At 38.7% G+C, this 15,392-nt stretch overlaps 1 protein-coding gene across 1 annotated transcript in view; it reads left to right on the top strand.

Moving 5' to 3' along the window:
- Positions 1–15,392, top strand: part of DOCK4 (dedicator of cytokinesis 4) — a 360,754-nt gene that overhangs the window by 212,605 nt on the left and 132,757 nt on the right. Inside the window, exons 23-24 of the mRNA XM_006859354.1 lie at positions 5,296–5,423; positions 7,886–8,020. Coding sequence (XP_006859416.1) covers positions 5,296–5,423; positions 7,886–8,020 — 263 coding nt within the window. The remainder of the gene's footprint in view (positions 1–5,295; positions 5,424–7,885; positions 8,021–15,392) is intronic.

Below are 15,392 nucleotides of genomic sequence, written 5' to 3'. Positions count from 1 at the left end.
ACTGTTAGTACCTGCCTCCCAGTAACACCAGCATGAGAACTGGCTTCTGCTCCACCAGGATGCCAGATAATAGTAACCTTGTTTTCACCGTTGAAATGCGTTGTGCTTTTTGTTCTTCTATGTTTTTTTAAATTTTAAAATGCTCTCTCTCGTGGGGTAGTGGGGGTGGAGCACCATTACAATCTGTTGCTTTCAAATATCTAACTATTTGTGTCACACTCTCAACTAATTGGACCCCAGAGTCCCTTACAATTGATAAGCGCTTTTTCTCTTTACACATAATTCTGTTAAGCACTTTTTATACTGCAGGTGACTGCATTTGGTATAAGATGCTCTGCTTCACTTACCTAAAGTTATGCTGTGTTGGCTATAGTTGTAGGAGGCCATAGTTAGAAGGAAAATTCTTTAAGAATTATCTGGGGGGAAATGTGCATATGCAAAATAGGTTTCTTGAAAACTGTTGTAGCCATCTGATACTCTTGTGTTCACAATTGTTAGAAATTCCCCTTATCCTCAGTCTCTACACATAATTGACCAAACCACTAAAGAACATAAAGTTTAAAGTTGGTTTGTATGTAAGAAGTTTCTGTGATAAAATGAAGTGAATCTTGGCAGAGAAAGTTTTTCCTTTTTTCTTTTCTGAGCACATCTGAAAATACCTTTAAAAAAAAAAAGAAAGAAATTACATTATGAGTAATTAAAAAATGCATAAATAATCAATTATAAGTCTAAGTCTCGTAACATATTTAAGTGTACTTGGAATTTCTAAAGAGGTTAAATGAATAAATAAAATGGCATTATAGGGTCGGTATTAGGATTGATAATATGTCATAAATGTGTCAGAACTCATATGTCAAGATGTAAATTATTTAAAATGGACCTAAGCCAGATATGACAAACACATACTCACCATGGCAGCTGGTGGGGACACATTTGACTGTCCTAACCCAGCTGCCTCTGCTGGAAAAAATCCCACTTCCCAGGACTCTTCCCTTAGTCTCTGATTTTACTTGTGAGTCCATAGTGTGAATTCAGAGGAACCAACTCCCAATTAAACTGCACTTCTGTAAATACTTCCATCGGTTACCACTGATTGTTTCTCCTGTTGTGTTTGTATTGTTTTAAATGTTACTGTTCTAATTAAAAGTGGATAAATTCTTTGCTATGCAAAAAGGCTCTATTAAAATGCAAATGTTGTAAGTTACAAGTATGGGGGGGTATGCAAGCCGTAGCAATTTTATAAACTGCGTCTTTACATCTATGGCTGCTATATATACATTTCTTTTTCATTATTAATTTTAAGACTTGAAATTCTTAGAAGCAAATTACATAGACAAACCCCCCCCCAGCACAAAATAATGAAACTATTTCCTTCAATGGTTTCAAATAAAAATATGCAACATACCCTTTCTCTATGCCTGTAACTCAGTACACTGGGACTCAGCTGAGTTGAAGGATGCTGTGTAAATTCATTCATGGTGCTCACTCCCAAAAAATTCTCAGGCCTGGGATCCTAGTGTATGAAACTCAGCAGTCTTGACTGGTCTTGGGTGTTACACGGGGGAGGTGAACCCTCAACATCATGTGAATTTTATGGACCAAAGGCCACATTTAGATGTAAATGTCAACCTCTGTAGACCCAAGATTCAGCACGTGGAGAAATCTTCTCCTGCTATGTTTGTGGCAGCAGCTGTAACTGTTTAGTGTTTCTCTAGAGTAAGCCCAAATGAAGCATGGTACAGCATGCTAACCCAGATGGCATGACAATTAGGGACTATATCTAAAAAATAGGTTATTAATCTTCATAAGGGACCCTGGTAGAATGGAATTGGTGGTAGTAATTACATCACCAGAATCTACCAGAAATTCAGAATGTTCTGAGGCTCTGATTTTGAAAATAGAGAACCTATACTAAGCACTAAGGAGCTCTGGTAGCGTAGTGGTTATGATTCGGGCTGCGAACCACAAGGTCAGCAGTTCGAAACTACCAGCTGTTCCGTGGGAGAAAGATGAGGCTTGCTGCTCCCTTAAGGATTTGCAGCCTTGAAAACCCTGCACAGGGTCGCTATGAGTCGGTTCCGACTCGATGGCACCTGACAACAACAACAACATGGGAAAAACCACCACCCTCTCTCAGGCGATGCCGCCAATAGTTCAAATACCAACAGGGTCATCCATGGGGGACAGATTTCTGCGGAGCTTCCAGACTAAGACAGAGAATTCAGACAAATCTGGCAATCTAATCATAAAATCAGTCAATGAAAGACCTGTGAATCACAAGAGAATATTGTCCAGTGTCGTTCTGGAGGATGAGCCACTTCGATTGGAAGGCTGGAACAGTGGATTCGAACACACCAATGATGGTAAAGATGCTGTAGGTCCAGGCTACATTCTGTTCTGTGCATGGGATTGTATGAACCAGAGTTGACTCAATGGCAACTAACACCAGCATGAATAGTGAAAGAGCAGGAAAAAAGGCACAGAGAAATCTTATTAGAAGGGCAATTCGAGCTAAGGATGAGCAGGAATATGTCAAAACAGAGGTTAGAGGTAAAGGAATGCAGCACCCATGACAAAAGTAAGAATTGCACATAAGCATCTAATTTGCCTAGGAGAGGTATCCCATGGTAGAGACTTCCAGGCCCAGTTTGTGGAGAGTAACAGGCAGCCAGGTGTGCCACCATGTGGCTCAGAAACCCTTCTACCTCATGGCAAGATGCTGACTTCTAGGTCCTTACATAAAGCTTTGTTAGGAGAGGAAGCCAAGGTCAGCTTGTAACTTACCCTAAAATTCATCTAAAGGAGGACATCTCCTAGTATTTCTTAGCTGCCCTTCCTCCTTTCTCACCCTATGCCTAGTTGAATTCTTGATGGGAGGTAACTTAATCTGCTCAAATGTGTAAAAGCAAAATAAAAAATAAATCACTGCATACTCTCAGCACTATGTACAATGCAGGGAGCTTTTGTCTGAGATAATGGAATCTGAGTGAATTGCTTCTTTCAAAGAAAACTTACATAACTGATTCTAGTATGACATGTATAGGAAGTTAATGTTTTTTCAATTGTAGGGATTTTTTTTCTAGTCCTACTTGATGGGTCTAGGTGTTGTCTTTTAAAGGTAAGAATTAGCATTTTTCACCACTCAGCTTGTTTGGCATTTACCCACCGAGTCTATCATTTGCATTGGCTGACATTGTCCCCCAAAGGGAAAGTAGTAGCGCTGCTGGCTAGATAGTAACATTGTTGTACGTGTATCCCATGCAAATGATTCGTCTACCTCACTTTTATGTGCTGGGTATTTTCCTAACAGTAGGTTACAAACTGATTATTTAGGAATCAAATTCTCTTGGCTGCAGTGCTATATCAGCTGAGCTTTAGTTTCCTTTCTTGTTACATCACTAGGCAGTGACTCCCTACCACTTAAAACTTTATATGCAATGTTTCCAATCCCCCAGATCAGATTTATAAAGGTACTGATGGTAAAAGGCAATAGTAATGAAAACTAATAATATTATTTAAAAATGAGGTATTCAACTTACAACAGAGTCATTAAAACAGACCCCTTCAAGGATTATTGTTTTAATAGTTCCAACATTCTTTGTTGAAGACCCCATACTAAAAATAGTGTTTCCCAGTATATTAGGAGACCCCTCCATTGGCCACTTCCTTTCCTGATTTCACATGACTAAAACCTGAGTTCATGTGCCTTAGAGAGGGTCTGGATAGATTACTCTCTGGAGAATTGACCAATCCAAGAGAAGCATCTCAGGCATGGACATTTGGTGATCACTCAGTGGTGCATTGGAGTCCTGGTGTGGCACTGTGGGTTAATGCGCCAGACTGCAAAGCCATTTGAACTGTAAGGTTGGGGTTTCAGGCTCACCAGCTGCTCCACCGAAACACTATACAGGGTCGCTATGGGTCAGAACTGACTCGACAACACTTAACAACAAACAACAACAACAATGATACATTGGATAACCCCTAGCCCAGCAGTGGGTCTTCAGTAGTCTACAAGTTTGCCTTGGCACAAAGAGCTGCTTTTCCAGTCAGCAATGTAGTGCCTCACTTGCAATAATGAATGAGTGGTGAAAACCCACCAGACATCGGAGAACAGCCTCACTATGAAAATGAAAGGTCAAAATGAAAGGCGAAGTTTTTAAAATATGAAAGAAAAAGAAAATGCAAAGAGCAGAAAAAAAAAATTTTTTTTTTTTTAAATCTCCAGAGAAGGAAGGTAATGCATCCATGTAACAAGAACAGGGAGTTGTATAAAGAGAACATTCAGGGAAATAAGCAGGAATGGCTGCATAATGAAAATGTAGAGCTTCTTGTTTATAAAAAAATAAAATAAAGATCTCGTATTTCAATGACAGTAACAGAGCAGTGAGCCCAACATGAATGGGCCTTTATGAGCACGTCGTCCCGTGTAACTGTGCAGGTTGCATACAGATTCAACGAGCCCTGGAGAGAAGCAAGAGCCCTTGGACAGCATAAAATAAGACAGTTGAATAGAAGGGTTGGAAGATTAAGGAAATTGTCCAGACATTTAGACAAAAAGATGGAAACATATTCAAGAAAAGTAGAAGATTTTTCCAGAGGTATACAATGTGAACATATTGAAAATTCTAGAAAGAGGACAAAGAAGCAGAGGAAGGAAATGATCATCAAAACAATTCAAAGCAAGTTCATAGAACTGGAAGACGCAGGTTTACAGATGGAAAGGGCCAATCATGGTATATAATTATCAATTTTGAATTGCCAAGGATAAAGTTAAGATCCTGAAAACTTTCCAAGAGAGAAAATCAAAAATAAAGCAAGCAGGCAAAAAATCCAGGTCACGTACAATGGGATGAAAATAAGAATAGCAGCAAAACCTTCATGTTCATTTAGACCAAATTTGTGATATAATTATTTTGGGAAACTGAGGAATCTAGGATGAGGTTTAAAATCCTCCATCTACCATCATAGGAGGTCAGTAAATTAGCTGTCTCAATGAAAAATCAGGAAATAGCAAGAGAAACATGCCACTGGATGTAAAATAATGATAAAACAAGAAATCTATTTCAACTAAAAGAGTCCAAGACCTCTTAAGCGCAAGAATCATGGGTTGGGGATATGTGGGGGAATGAAACTACTGATTTTTTAATATGAACTTCGTTAGAACTATCACTTTTTAAAGTACTTGCATTAATAATTTAACAATTAAAATTAAATTTAAAAGTAGATACGGATTTGCCCAAGGTTTGCGTGGGACTCTAACAGATGTGACACTAATGATTCCTCTCTCCTCAGACTCCCGGTACATTCTCTTGCCTGTCGTGTTACATCACCTCCACATGCACTTGCAAGAACAGAAGGACTTGATCATGTGCGCTCGTATCCTTAGCAACGTATTTTGTCTCATCAAGAAAAATAGCTCAGTAAGTAAATACAGGTCATAGTATGTAATTCCCATCAAATGGGTGCTAGAAATGAAATTTTTTAAGTCTTCAAAGAAACCACACTCTAGGGTAACCTCAGAGTCTCTTATTTCCACCACCTGGGTTGGACTTTTTCTGTTTTTCTGTTTTTCCTCTGAAGAATTTTTTCCCCCCAACCCTGTGGGATTGCTCTAACCCTGAATAACCTAGGTTTCCAAATCTTGTATTTCAAGAAAGAGCTGAATACCAAGTGAGAAAAATTAGAATCCTCAAAGCCACCCACATGTGTCTTTAATCTTGATATGAAGCATGCTCTGTGGCAAGAATAAGGTATTGTTGCAAAATGTATTCTTTTGAGCCCATTCCGTGAAAGGATGAATGAGGATGCTCAGTGATTGGCTATGCCTTTGGGTCAAGTTCCATGGCAGTTGTGGTTAAGGAAAGCCCTAGGAGACTGGGAAGATCTTGCAACACAAGCTGACCCAGCACTACCCATAGTTACATTGTTATGACTTTGGAGATTCCTGTTCCTGACACTTGATGTCACATGATTGTGTTAGAGAATGCAATGCAATTAGAGAAAAATCACATTCATGCTTGTAAATGGGACAACTCAGAGTATTCATGTTCATGGCTTAAGGGTCTCATGTGAAATCAACATATGAAGGGTGGTCCTGCTCTAGTTCTGTCAGCCTACAATATGAACTGAACATTATACTTACCTGTAGCAGGTGCTACAAAGCAGAGTTTGGCACTGAATGCGGACTCCTGTTTCTCTGCCTTTCTGTAGCTCTCTGCTAGTTGGTCTTACTTAAGTAAGTCAATCAATATGATAATTCATTGCAGAAAATTGAAGAGAAAAAGACACATACATATAAAGAGAGAGAGAGAGTCCTAGTGTGGCGCTGTAGGCTAGATAATGGACTGCTAACCACCAGGTTGGTGGTTCAAACCCACCAGTTGCTTTTAGAAAACTGTAGACAGGGTCACTATGAGCCAGAATCAACTCAATGGCACTTAACATCAACAAGTATATATATCGACAGTAGTGAAGTAGGCCTTTTTTTTTTTTTTTAATCCTTGTCTATTTCAATTTGCAGTCAACTTTCAGACTTACTTGATAAAAAATTCAGAGCCCAAACCTGTTTAATGGAGGGAAATCTAGGTAATCATCTTTCAACTATAAGAAACTTAATCTTAAAATCCAAGCCAAGCAGTTCTTTCAAACTCATGTTTTCTAAAGAGTGTTTGCAGAATGATCTTCTTGCTAGGGACATGAAAGCAAAGAGTTTTGTCTGGTGTAGATGTAACCAGGACCCCACTACATACAGAGCAAATTAGGTTTCTCTCTTAAGTGCTGGGAGCTTGGATGCTATTAACATAGCTTCAGGAAAGCTGTCCCCATGGTGGCCAGCTGGCTTTAGGACGAGTCTGTCGCTAATGGTATTCGCCATAAACAAATGCCATTTCTTAATATTTTGCTGATCAATTTTCAAGTAATAGTTTTTTGCACTTAAAACAGAGTTTTGAGACTTTAGATCCAATGAGGGAGAGCGACTGTGTGCTGAAGACCTGGGAGGTACGGGGGAAGAATTGCATGGAGGGGATTGTAACCATGGCAATGAGAGACAATATACAATAGAATGAATGTAAAACTAATGTTCTTCCATGTAAACTATCACATAATTCACAATAAAACATTAAAAAAACAAACAAACAAAAACAGAGTTTTGGAAAATGACTTGTAAAACTCCAATGATGAGAAAAGTAAGGATAGCACAACTTGGAATTAAGGAGTGGTAGACTTTTAGAATCAGGAAGGATTTCCTGTGAGGAATCAGGCCCAGAAAGGCAAACTAACTTGTCCAAAGTCACATGCCATGTTGATGGCGTAGCTGGCATTCTTCTATGTTAGTCTGGTGTACTTTCCCTGACATTCACATCTGTCCCCATTGCCATCAAGTTGATCCCAACTCAGAGCAACCATAGGATAGGGTGGAACTGCGCCATAGGATTTCCAGTGGTATCCTCTTGACTGAAGCACACTGCCACATCTTTCTACTGTGAAGCAACTGTCGAGTCCCAACCACCAAACTTACCATTAGCAGCGAAGTACTTAACTGCTGCACCGTCCAAGGCTTCAAAAAGTTGGTGGAAAATGGAATTAAGAGATAAAGAGATTTTTCCATGAACTTTTTGAAGCCCCTCATATTTGTATCTCAGGTATCATTGCACAGCCAGGTTGTGTGCTCTTGGGCAAGCAGTGAACTTCTCTGTTCCTTTGTTTACTCATCTCTAAGAGAAGATCATTCACTTAGCTACAGTCCAGGTCTCAAGCTCTGCAGTTGTCTGGCTCTTTGATTCTATATTTGGAATTATGCTTTTTACCCCTTTCAGTTAAAGAGAGGTAAACATTACATTTTAAGCCACAGTTTCCTGAACACTTTTTTTGCCCCCTTTAGGAAAAATCTGTGTTGGAGGAAATAGATGTGATAGTAGCCAGCCTGCTGGACATCCTGTTGAGAACCATATTGGAGATCACCAGTCGACCTCAACCATCCGGCTCAGCATTGCGGCTGCAGTTCCAGGATGTCACGGTAAGATCAGAAAGCCGGTAACACATGAAAGAGTGGGTTTGCTATGAGAATTTAGGAAATCTGGCCTAAATTGTCTGTGTGCATTTCAAGTATATTTGAAATTACCTTCAAATAACTGGGAATTAGGATAAGTACACTGAAAGATCTTGGGTTAAGCAATTTCTAATTTCAGAAAGCCAACTTTGACGTTAGTTCTTAGTTTGATTAAATTGATTTCAATCCGTATCCCTAATCAACTTGGTGACTTTTCATTCTGTATATCCATTGTTAGAGTCCTGATGTGGCACTGTTGGATAATGCACTGAACCTCAAGGTCAGTTTGAAACACAAGGTCAGCAGTTCAAATCCACCAGCCTCTCCTTGGAAACTCTGTAAAGGAATTGACTCGAAGGCACTTAATAACACCACAGAAACATACCCATTGTATTGCTTAAGGAGGTGAAACAGTGATGTAACACAGTGGATGTCAAGAGACCTGAGTGCTAATTCTGTTGTTTTCACAGCAGCTAGTTAGGATTTCCTTTCTTAGACTTCAGTTTCTACAGCTATGAATTAACAGAGATTTGTCTTGGTCAAGTAGCACTATTCAGTGACTCTAGTAACACCTGATTTATGTAAAATATTAAAATAATCTGAATTTTTACATACTTATATTGTTGTTAAGTGCTGTCGAGTCCATTCCAAATCATAAACACCCTTTATAGGGTATCCAAGGAGTGGCTGGTGGATTTGAACTGCCAACTTTGTGTTTCAAACTGACCTTGAGGTTCAGTGCATTATCCAACAGTGCTACACCAGGATTCCTTACATTCATATTGTTAAATGCTGTCAAGTCGTGTTCCAACCCATAGCAACCCTGTATAGGGTTGCCAAGGAGTGACTGGTGAGCTTGAACCACAGACTTTGAGGTACAAACTGACTTTGCAGTCCAGTGCATTAACATACATATAGTACATATACATATATTCATACATACATATATTCATTTATAAAACATATGAGGCAGCTTGAAAAAGTTCATGGGAGCATTCCATTATCTCTTAATTCCATTCTCCCACAAACCTTATAAAGTCCCCTCATACATATATGTATGTGTTTCTACTTAAACTTATATTCAAATAGCCAAGAAATATTTTTATATGATAAAGAATATTCTTCTAAGCAAATGATATCATTTGCAGAAATAATAGTAGATGCTCTAGGTTTTATGCCATATATATTTATAATTATGCCAACATTTTGCCATCATTTTTATAAGTAATGTACTTCAGAACTATTTTGAGACTATTTGCTTGTCCCTGGATTTGAATAAGTTTTGTTTTTATTTAAAAAAAAAATAGAAGTCCCCCAGTGACTCTCCTGCCAAGACCCTTTAGTTGAGTATGGTCATATTGTGCTACATTTTACATATCTGCTTTCAAAGCAGAGATTTACCTGAGGGAACTAAGTTCTGGGTTTGAGTCCTAAAGTTAAAGTCTTTGTTTTAACAATATAAGGTTAAAGATAGTGTAAACAAACAAGACAGAACATAATTGTACTTACCTCAAAGTTGGTGTGTGAAAGTATTTAAATAGTTTCTGATCCAGTTTTCAAGAAATGTCAGCCATGAGAAGCCTTGGTAGCCACAGTGATCACAGTAATGCTGTTATTGTTCTTGAATTGATTGTTATCGTGGGCGTTAGAATGTATTTCAGAGTGGGACATGTGCTCTGTTCATTCACAAACACAGTTCCCTTTAGGCACTAACCCAGCCAGCCAGTCCAAACACTACCATTGAGTCAATGTGACTCCTAGTGACTGTGATACTAAGGCTTTGTGTCAGCTTGGTTGGATCAGGACTCTCGCGGTGGTTTAGCAGTTAACGTGTATTTATTACCTGCGTGATGAGATCTAATATAATGCAATCTCTCTTGTGAGGTGATATAATGTGATAAGCCCTGATCTGATGTAATTCTCCTATGTTGTAAATACTCAACTTCTATGATGTCAGTGAGGTTGATGCAATCTACAGGATTGATTGTTACTTGAGTCCATCTGTTTTGAGATATAAGAGAGACATGAGCTGAGAAAGGGGAAACCTACTCTCAGGACCCAATCTGTCAGTTTTCTTTGTCATACTGTAGTACCTTTCATGTTGTTATGATGCTGCAAGTTCTGCCACCAGCATTTTAAATACCAGCAGGGTCACTTCCAGTCTAAGACCAGCTAGGGAGGAGCAGAGGAGGACTACCTCTGAATGTTTAGCCACTGAAAATCTTTGAATAGCAGTGGAACATTGTCAGATATAGTACTTGAAGGTGATTCCCTCAGGTTGGAAGGCACTCAGAGTACGACTGAAGAAGATCAATTTTCAAAGTAGAATTGACCAGGATGACGCAAATGGAGCAAAGCTTTCAGACCTTCATTTGCTAATGGGGCACAACTCAAAATCAGGAGACACAGTTGCAAACATCCATTAATAATCATAACATGAAATGTACGAAGTATGAGTCTAGAAAAATTGGAAGTTGTCAGAAATTACTTGGCATGCTTATGTTCAATATCCTAGGCATTGGTGAGCTGTAATAACTGGTAATAGCCAGTTTGAATCTGACAATTATATAGTTTACTATGCTAGGAACAACAAATTCAAGCAATTTCTAATTTCAGAAAGCCAACTTTGACATTAGTTCTTAGTTTGATTAAATTAATTTCAATCCAAAGGGCACTGTTTCATCTTCAATATCTACCTTGAAGTACAATGCTCTCTGTGACAGACCAGGAAGAAAGGAAGTAGAGCAATTTGGAATGGTTAAAAACTGAAAAACTTATGAATAGCAGCAATACATTTTCAGATATAGTGTCAGAAGATGAGTTCCTCATTTGGAAGGCACTCAAAATATGACCAGGAAAGAGCTGTCTCCTCAAAGTAGAGTTGACCTTAATGACGCAGATGACATTAAGCTTTCAGGACCTTTATTTGCTGATTTGTCACAACTCAAAATGAGAAGAAATAGCTGTAAGCATCCAGTAATAATCAGAATATAGAATGAAGTATGAACATAGGAAAATTGGAAGTTGTCAAAAATGAAATGGAACATATAAAAATTGATAATGCTAGGCATTAGTGAACCTAAAGGGACTGGTATTGACCATTTTGAATCTGAAAATCATGTGATTTACTATGCGAGTTTACTATGCCCAGAACGACAAATTGAAGTGGAATGATACTGCATTCATCTTCAAAGAACATTTAAGATCTGTCTTGAAGTACAATGCTATGGTAATAGGACAGTATCCATACACACACAAGGAAGATCAGTTAATCCAGTATTATTCAAATTTGCACACCATCCCCTAAAGCAAGTGATGATGAAATTGAAGAATTCTACAAAATTCTTTAGTCTGAAATTGATCAAATATGCAATCAAAATTTATTGACAATTACTGGTGATTAGAATTCAAACATTGGAAACAAAGAGGAAGGATCAGTAGTAAGAAAATATGGCCTTGGTGATGGAGATGTTGCTGGAGATTACATGACAAAATTTTGCCAAACCAATGATTTACTCATTGCAAATGCCTTTTTTCAAAAACATAACAGTGGTGGTATGTCATTGTGTCAGTTCCAACTCATAGTGAGCCTGTGTAGGGTTTCCAAGACTGTAAATCCTCACTGGAGCAGAAAGCATCGTCTTTCCCCTGTGTAGCGGGTGATAGGGTCAAGTTGTTGATGTTGTGGTTAGTAGCCCAGCTCATACGTAACACATTATACGACCAGGTCTCCTTTTCAAAAACCTAAAAGGCAACAATATGCTTGGACCTCACCAGATGGAATACACAGGAATCAAATTGTGAAAAGAGATGCTGGAGAAGCTCAATTTCATAAGCCATAATAAGGCCAGAGGCAACTATGGAACAGACCACCAATTACTGTTATGCAAATTCAGGCTGAAGCAGAAGAAATTTAAAACAATTCCACAAGAACCAGAATAATGACATTGAGTATATCCCACCTGAATTTAGACACCAAGAACAGACTTGATGCCTTAGATACTAATGTTTAATGATGAGAAGAGACTTGGAAACTTGCTCTTGAGTGTAGAGAAGCAAAAACGAGTGAATGTAATGATGAAGTAGAAGAACGGAAGAGAAAATTTCAAAGAGCAGCATGAGAAGACAAAGGTAAATATAAATGTGTACAGAAATGCTCAGCATTTCTCAAACTGAAAGACCTGGAGAATAAAGTCAAGCCTTGGGATCTAATATTTGAAGGATTCCATGAGCAAAATTGGAGTCCTGGTGTGGTGTTGTAGAATAAGCACTGGACTTCTAGCCACTGGTCAGCAGTTCAGACTTACCAGCTGCTCCTTGGAAACGCTCTATAGGGTTTCTGTGAATTGGAACTGACTAAACTACAGTCATTATCAACAACAACAACACTGGGCAAAATATTGAATGATGCTGGAAACAACAAAAGAAGACCACCCAAAGGAGAATACAGAGTCACTGTACAAGAAAGAATTGGTCTTCAATTGTTAGTAATTGTGAGCAGGATTAATTGCAAGAGTCACAACTGTAATTGTAGAAGATGAGTAACTGAAACAGGAAGCAGTTACTCTTTAATTTCAGGAACAGAGGATCCCAGAACCAACGAGAAGGAAGAGCATGAGTGGAATGTGATCTTCTACCTAGAAAAGCAGCAATAGCAGAGAGGTGGCAGAGGTGATGGCATGGAAAGATAGTCCAGTTATGGACTCTAGACCCATAGATTTAGAAAGGCTGTGTGCCTGGGGGCAGGAGGCTGGCTTGTAGAATATGCCCTTTGGACATTTAAATGAATATCTTATCTTTTGTTTGTGTATAACAAATATTTTTGCTTTGTTCATTGTGAAATATAAAAGGGAAGCCACAGTGGAGAAGCAGGATAACTGTTGTTGCAGGGAGGGGATTGTAATCATTGTGATTAAACAAAACACGCTTGGTTGAAAGTAAAGCTGATGATCTTGTGTGTTAACCTTCACTCAGTTAAAACAAAAAGAGAGAGAGAGATTGAGAATTGGTCCATGTTCAATCATTTCAAGAGGTAGCACTGTTAGTACCTGCCTCCCAGTAACACCAGCATGAGAACTGGCTTCTGCTCCACCAGGATGCCAGATAATAGTAACCTTGTTTTCACCGTTGAAATGCGTTCTGCTTTTTGTTCTTCTATGTTTTTTTAAATTTTAAAATGCTCTCTCTCGTGGGGTAGTGGGGGTGGAGCACCATTACAATCTGTTGCTTTCAAATATCTAACTATTTGTGTCACACTCTCAACTAATTGGACCCCAGAGTCCCTTACAATTGATAAGCGCTTTTTCTCTTTACACATAATTCTGTTAAGCACTTTTTATACTGCAGGTGACTGCATTTGGTATAAGATGCTCTGCTTCACTTACCTAAAGTTATGCTGTGTTGGCTATAGTTGTAGGAGGCCATAGTTAGAAGGAAAATTCTTTAAGAATTATCTGGGGGGAAATGTGCATATGCAAAATAGGTTTCTTGAAAACTGTTGTAGCCATCTGATACTCTTGTGTTCACAATTGTTAGAAATTCCCCTTATCCTCAGTCTCTACACATAATTGACCAAACCACTAAAGAACATAAAGTTTAAAGTTGGTTTGTATGTAAGAAGTTTCTGTGATAAAATGAAGTGAATCTTGGCAGAGAAAGTTTTTCCTTTTTTCTTTTCTGAGCACATCTGAAAATACCTTTAAAAAAAAAAAGAAAGAAATTACATTATGAGTAATTAAAAAATGCATAAATAATCAATTATAAGTCTAAGTCTCGTAACATATTTAAGTGTACTTGGAATTTCTAAAGAGGTTAAATGAATAAATAAAATGGCATTATAGGGTCGGTATTAGGATTGATAATATGTCATAAATGTGTCAGAACTCATATGTCAAGATGTAAATTATTTAAAATGGACCTAAGCCAGATATGACAAACACATACTCACCATGGCAGCTGGTGGGGACACATTTGACTGTCCTAACCCAGCTGCCTCTGCTGGAAAAAATCCCACTTCCCAGGACTCTTCCCTTAGTCTCTGATTTTACTTGTGAGTCCATAGTGTGAATTCAGAGGAACCAACTCCCAATTAAACTGCACTTCTGTAAATACTTCCATCGGTTACCACTGATTGTTTCTCCTGTTGTGTTTGTATTGTTTTAAATGTTACTGTTCTAATTAAAAGTGGATAAATTCTTTGCTATGCAAAAAGGCTCTATTAAAATGCAAATGTTGTAAGTTACAAGTATGGGGGGGTATGCAAGCCGTAGCAATTTTATAAACTGCGTCTTTACATCTATGGCTGCTATATATACATTTCTTTTTCATTATTAATTTTAAGACTTGAAATTCTTAGAAGCAAATTACATAGACAAACCCCCCCCCAGCACAAAATAATGAAACTATTTCCTTCAATGGTTTCAAATAAAAATATGCAACATACCCTTTCTCTATGCCTGTAACTCAGTACACTGGGACTCAGCTGAGTTGAAGGATGCTGTGTAAATTCATTCATGGTGCTCACTCCCAAAAAATTCTCAGGCCTGGGATCCTAGTGTATGAAACTCAGCAGTCTTGACTGGTCTTGGGTGTTACACGGGGGAGGTGAACCCTCAACATCATGTGAATTTTATGGACCAAAGGCCACATTTAGATGTAAATGTCAACCTCTGTAGACCCAAGATTCAGCACGTGGAGAAATCTTCTCCTGCTATGTTTGTGGCAGCAGCTGTAACTGTTTAGTGTTTCTCTAGAGTAAGCCCAAATGAAGCATGGTACAGCATGCTAACCCAGATGGCATGACAATTAGGGACTATATCTAAAAAATAGGTTATTAATCTTCATAAGGGACCCTGGTAGAATGGAATTGGTGGTAGTAATTACATCACCAGAATCTACCAGAAATTCAGAATGTTCTGAGGCTCTGATTTTGAAAATAGAGAACCTATACTAAGCACTAAGGAGCTCTGGTAGCGTAGTGGTTATGATTCGGGCTGCGAACCACAAGGTCAGCAGTTCGAAACTACCAGCTGTTCCGTGGGAGAAAGATGAGGCTTGCTGCTCCCTTAAGGATTTGCAGCCTTGAAAACCCTGCACAGGGTCGCTATGAGTCGGAACCGACTCCACGGCACATAACCACCACAATCACCATACTAAGCCCTGGAATGCAAGGTCAGTTTGAACCACAAGAATGGCAGTTCAATAGAAAGCTTGTAAGTCCGTCTTCTGCTTATAACTGATTGGAATACCTAAAATGGGGCTACAATGTGCCCAGTGAAGAAAGCTTCCTGCAGAGCCTCTGCATTACATAAGACTATAGGTGGAAGCCTGAACCACATCC

The sequence above is a fragment of the Chrysochloris asiatica genome, unplaced genomic scaffold, assembly GCF_000296735.1.
Source record: "Chrysochloris asiatica unplaced genomic scaffold, ChrAsi1.0 scaffold00032, whole genome shotgun sequence".
Classification (NCBI taxonomy): Eukaryota; Metazoa; Chordata; class Mammalia; order Afrosoricida; family Chrysochloridae; genus Chrysochloris; species Chrysochloris asiatica.
This window is presented reverse-complemented; position numbering and strand designations above follow the sequence as displayed.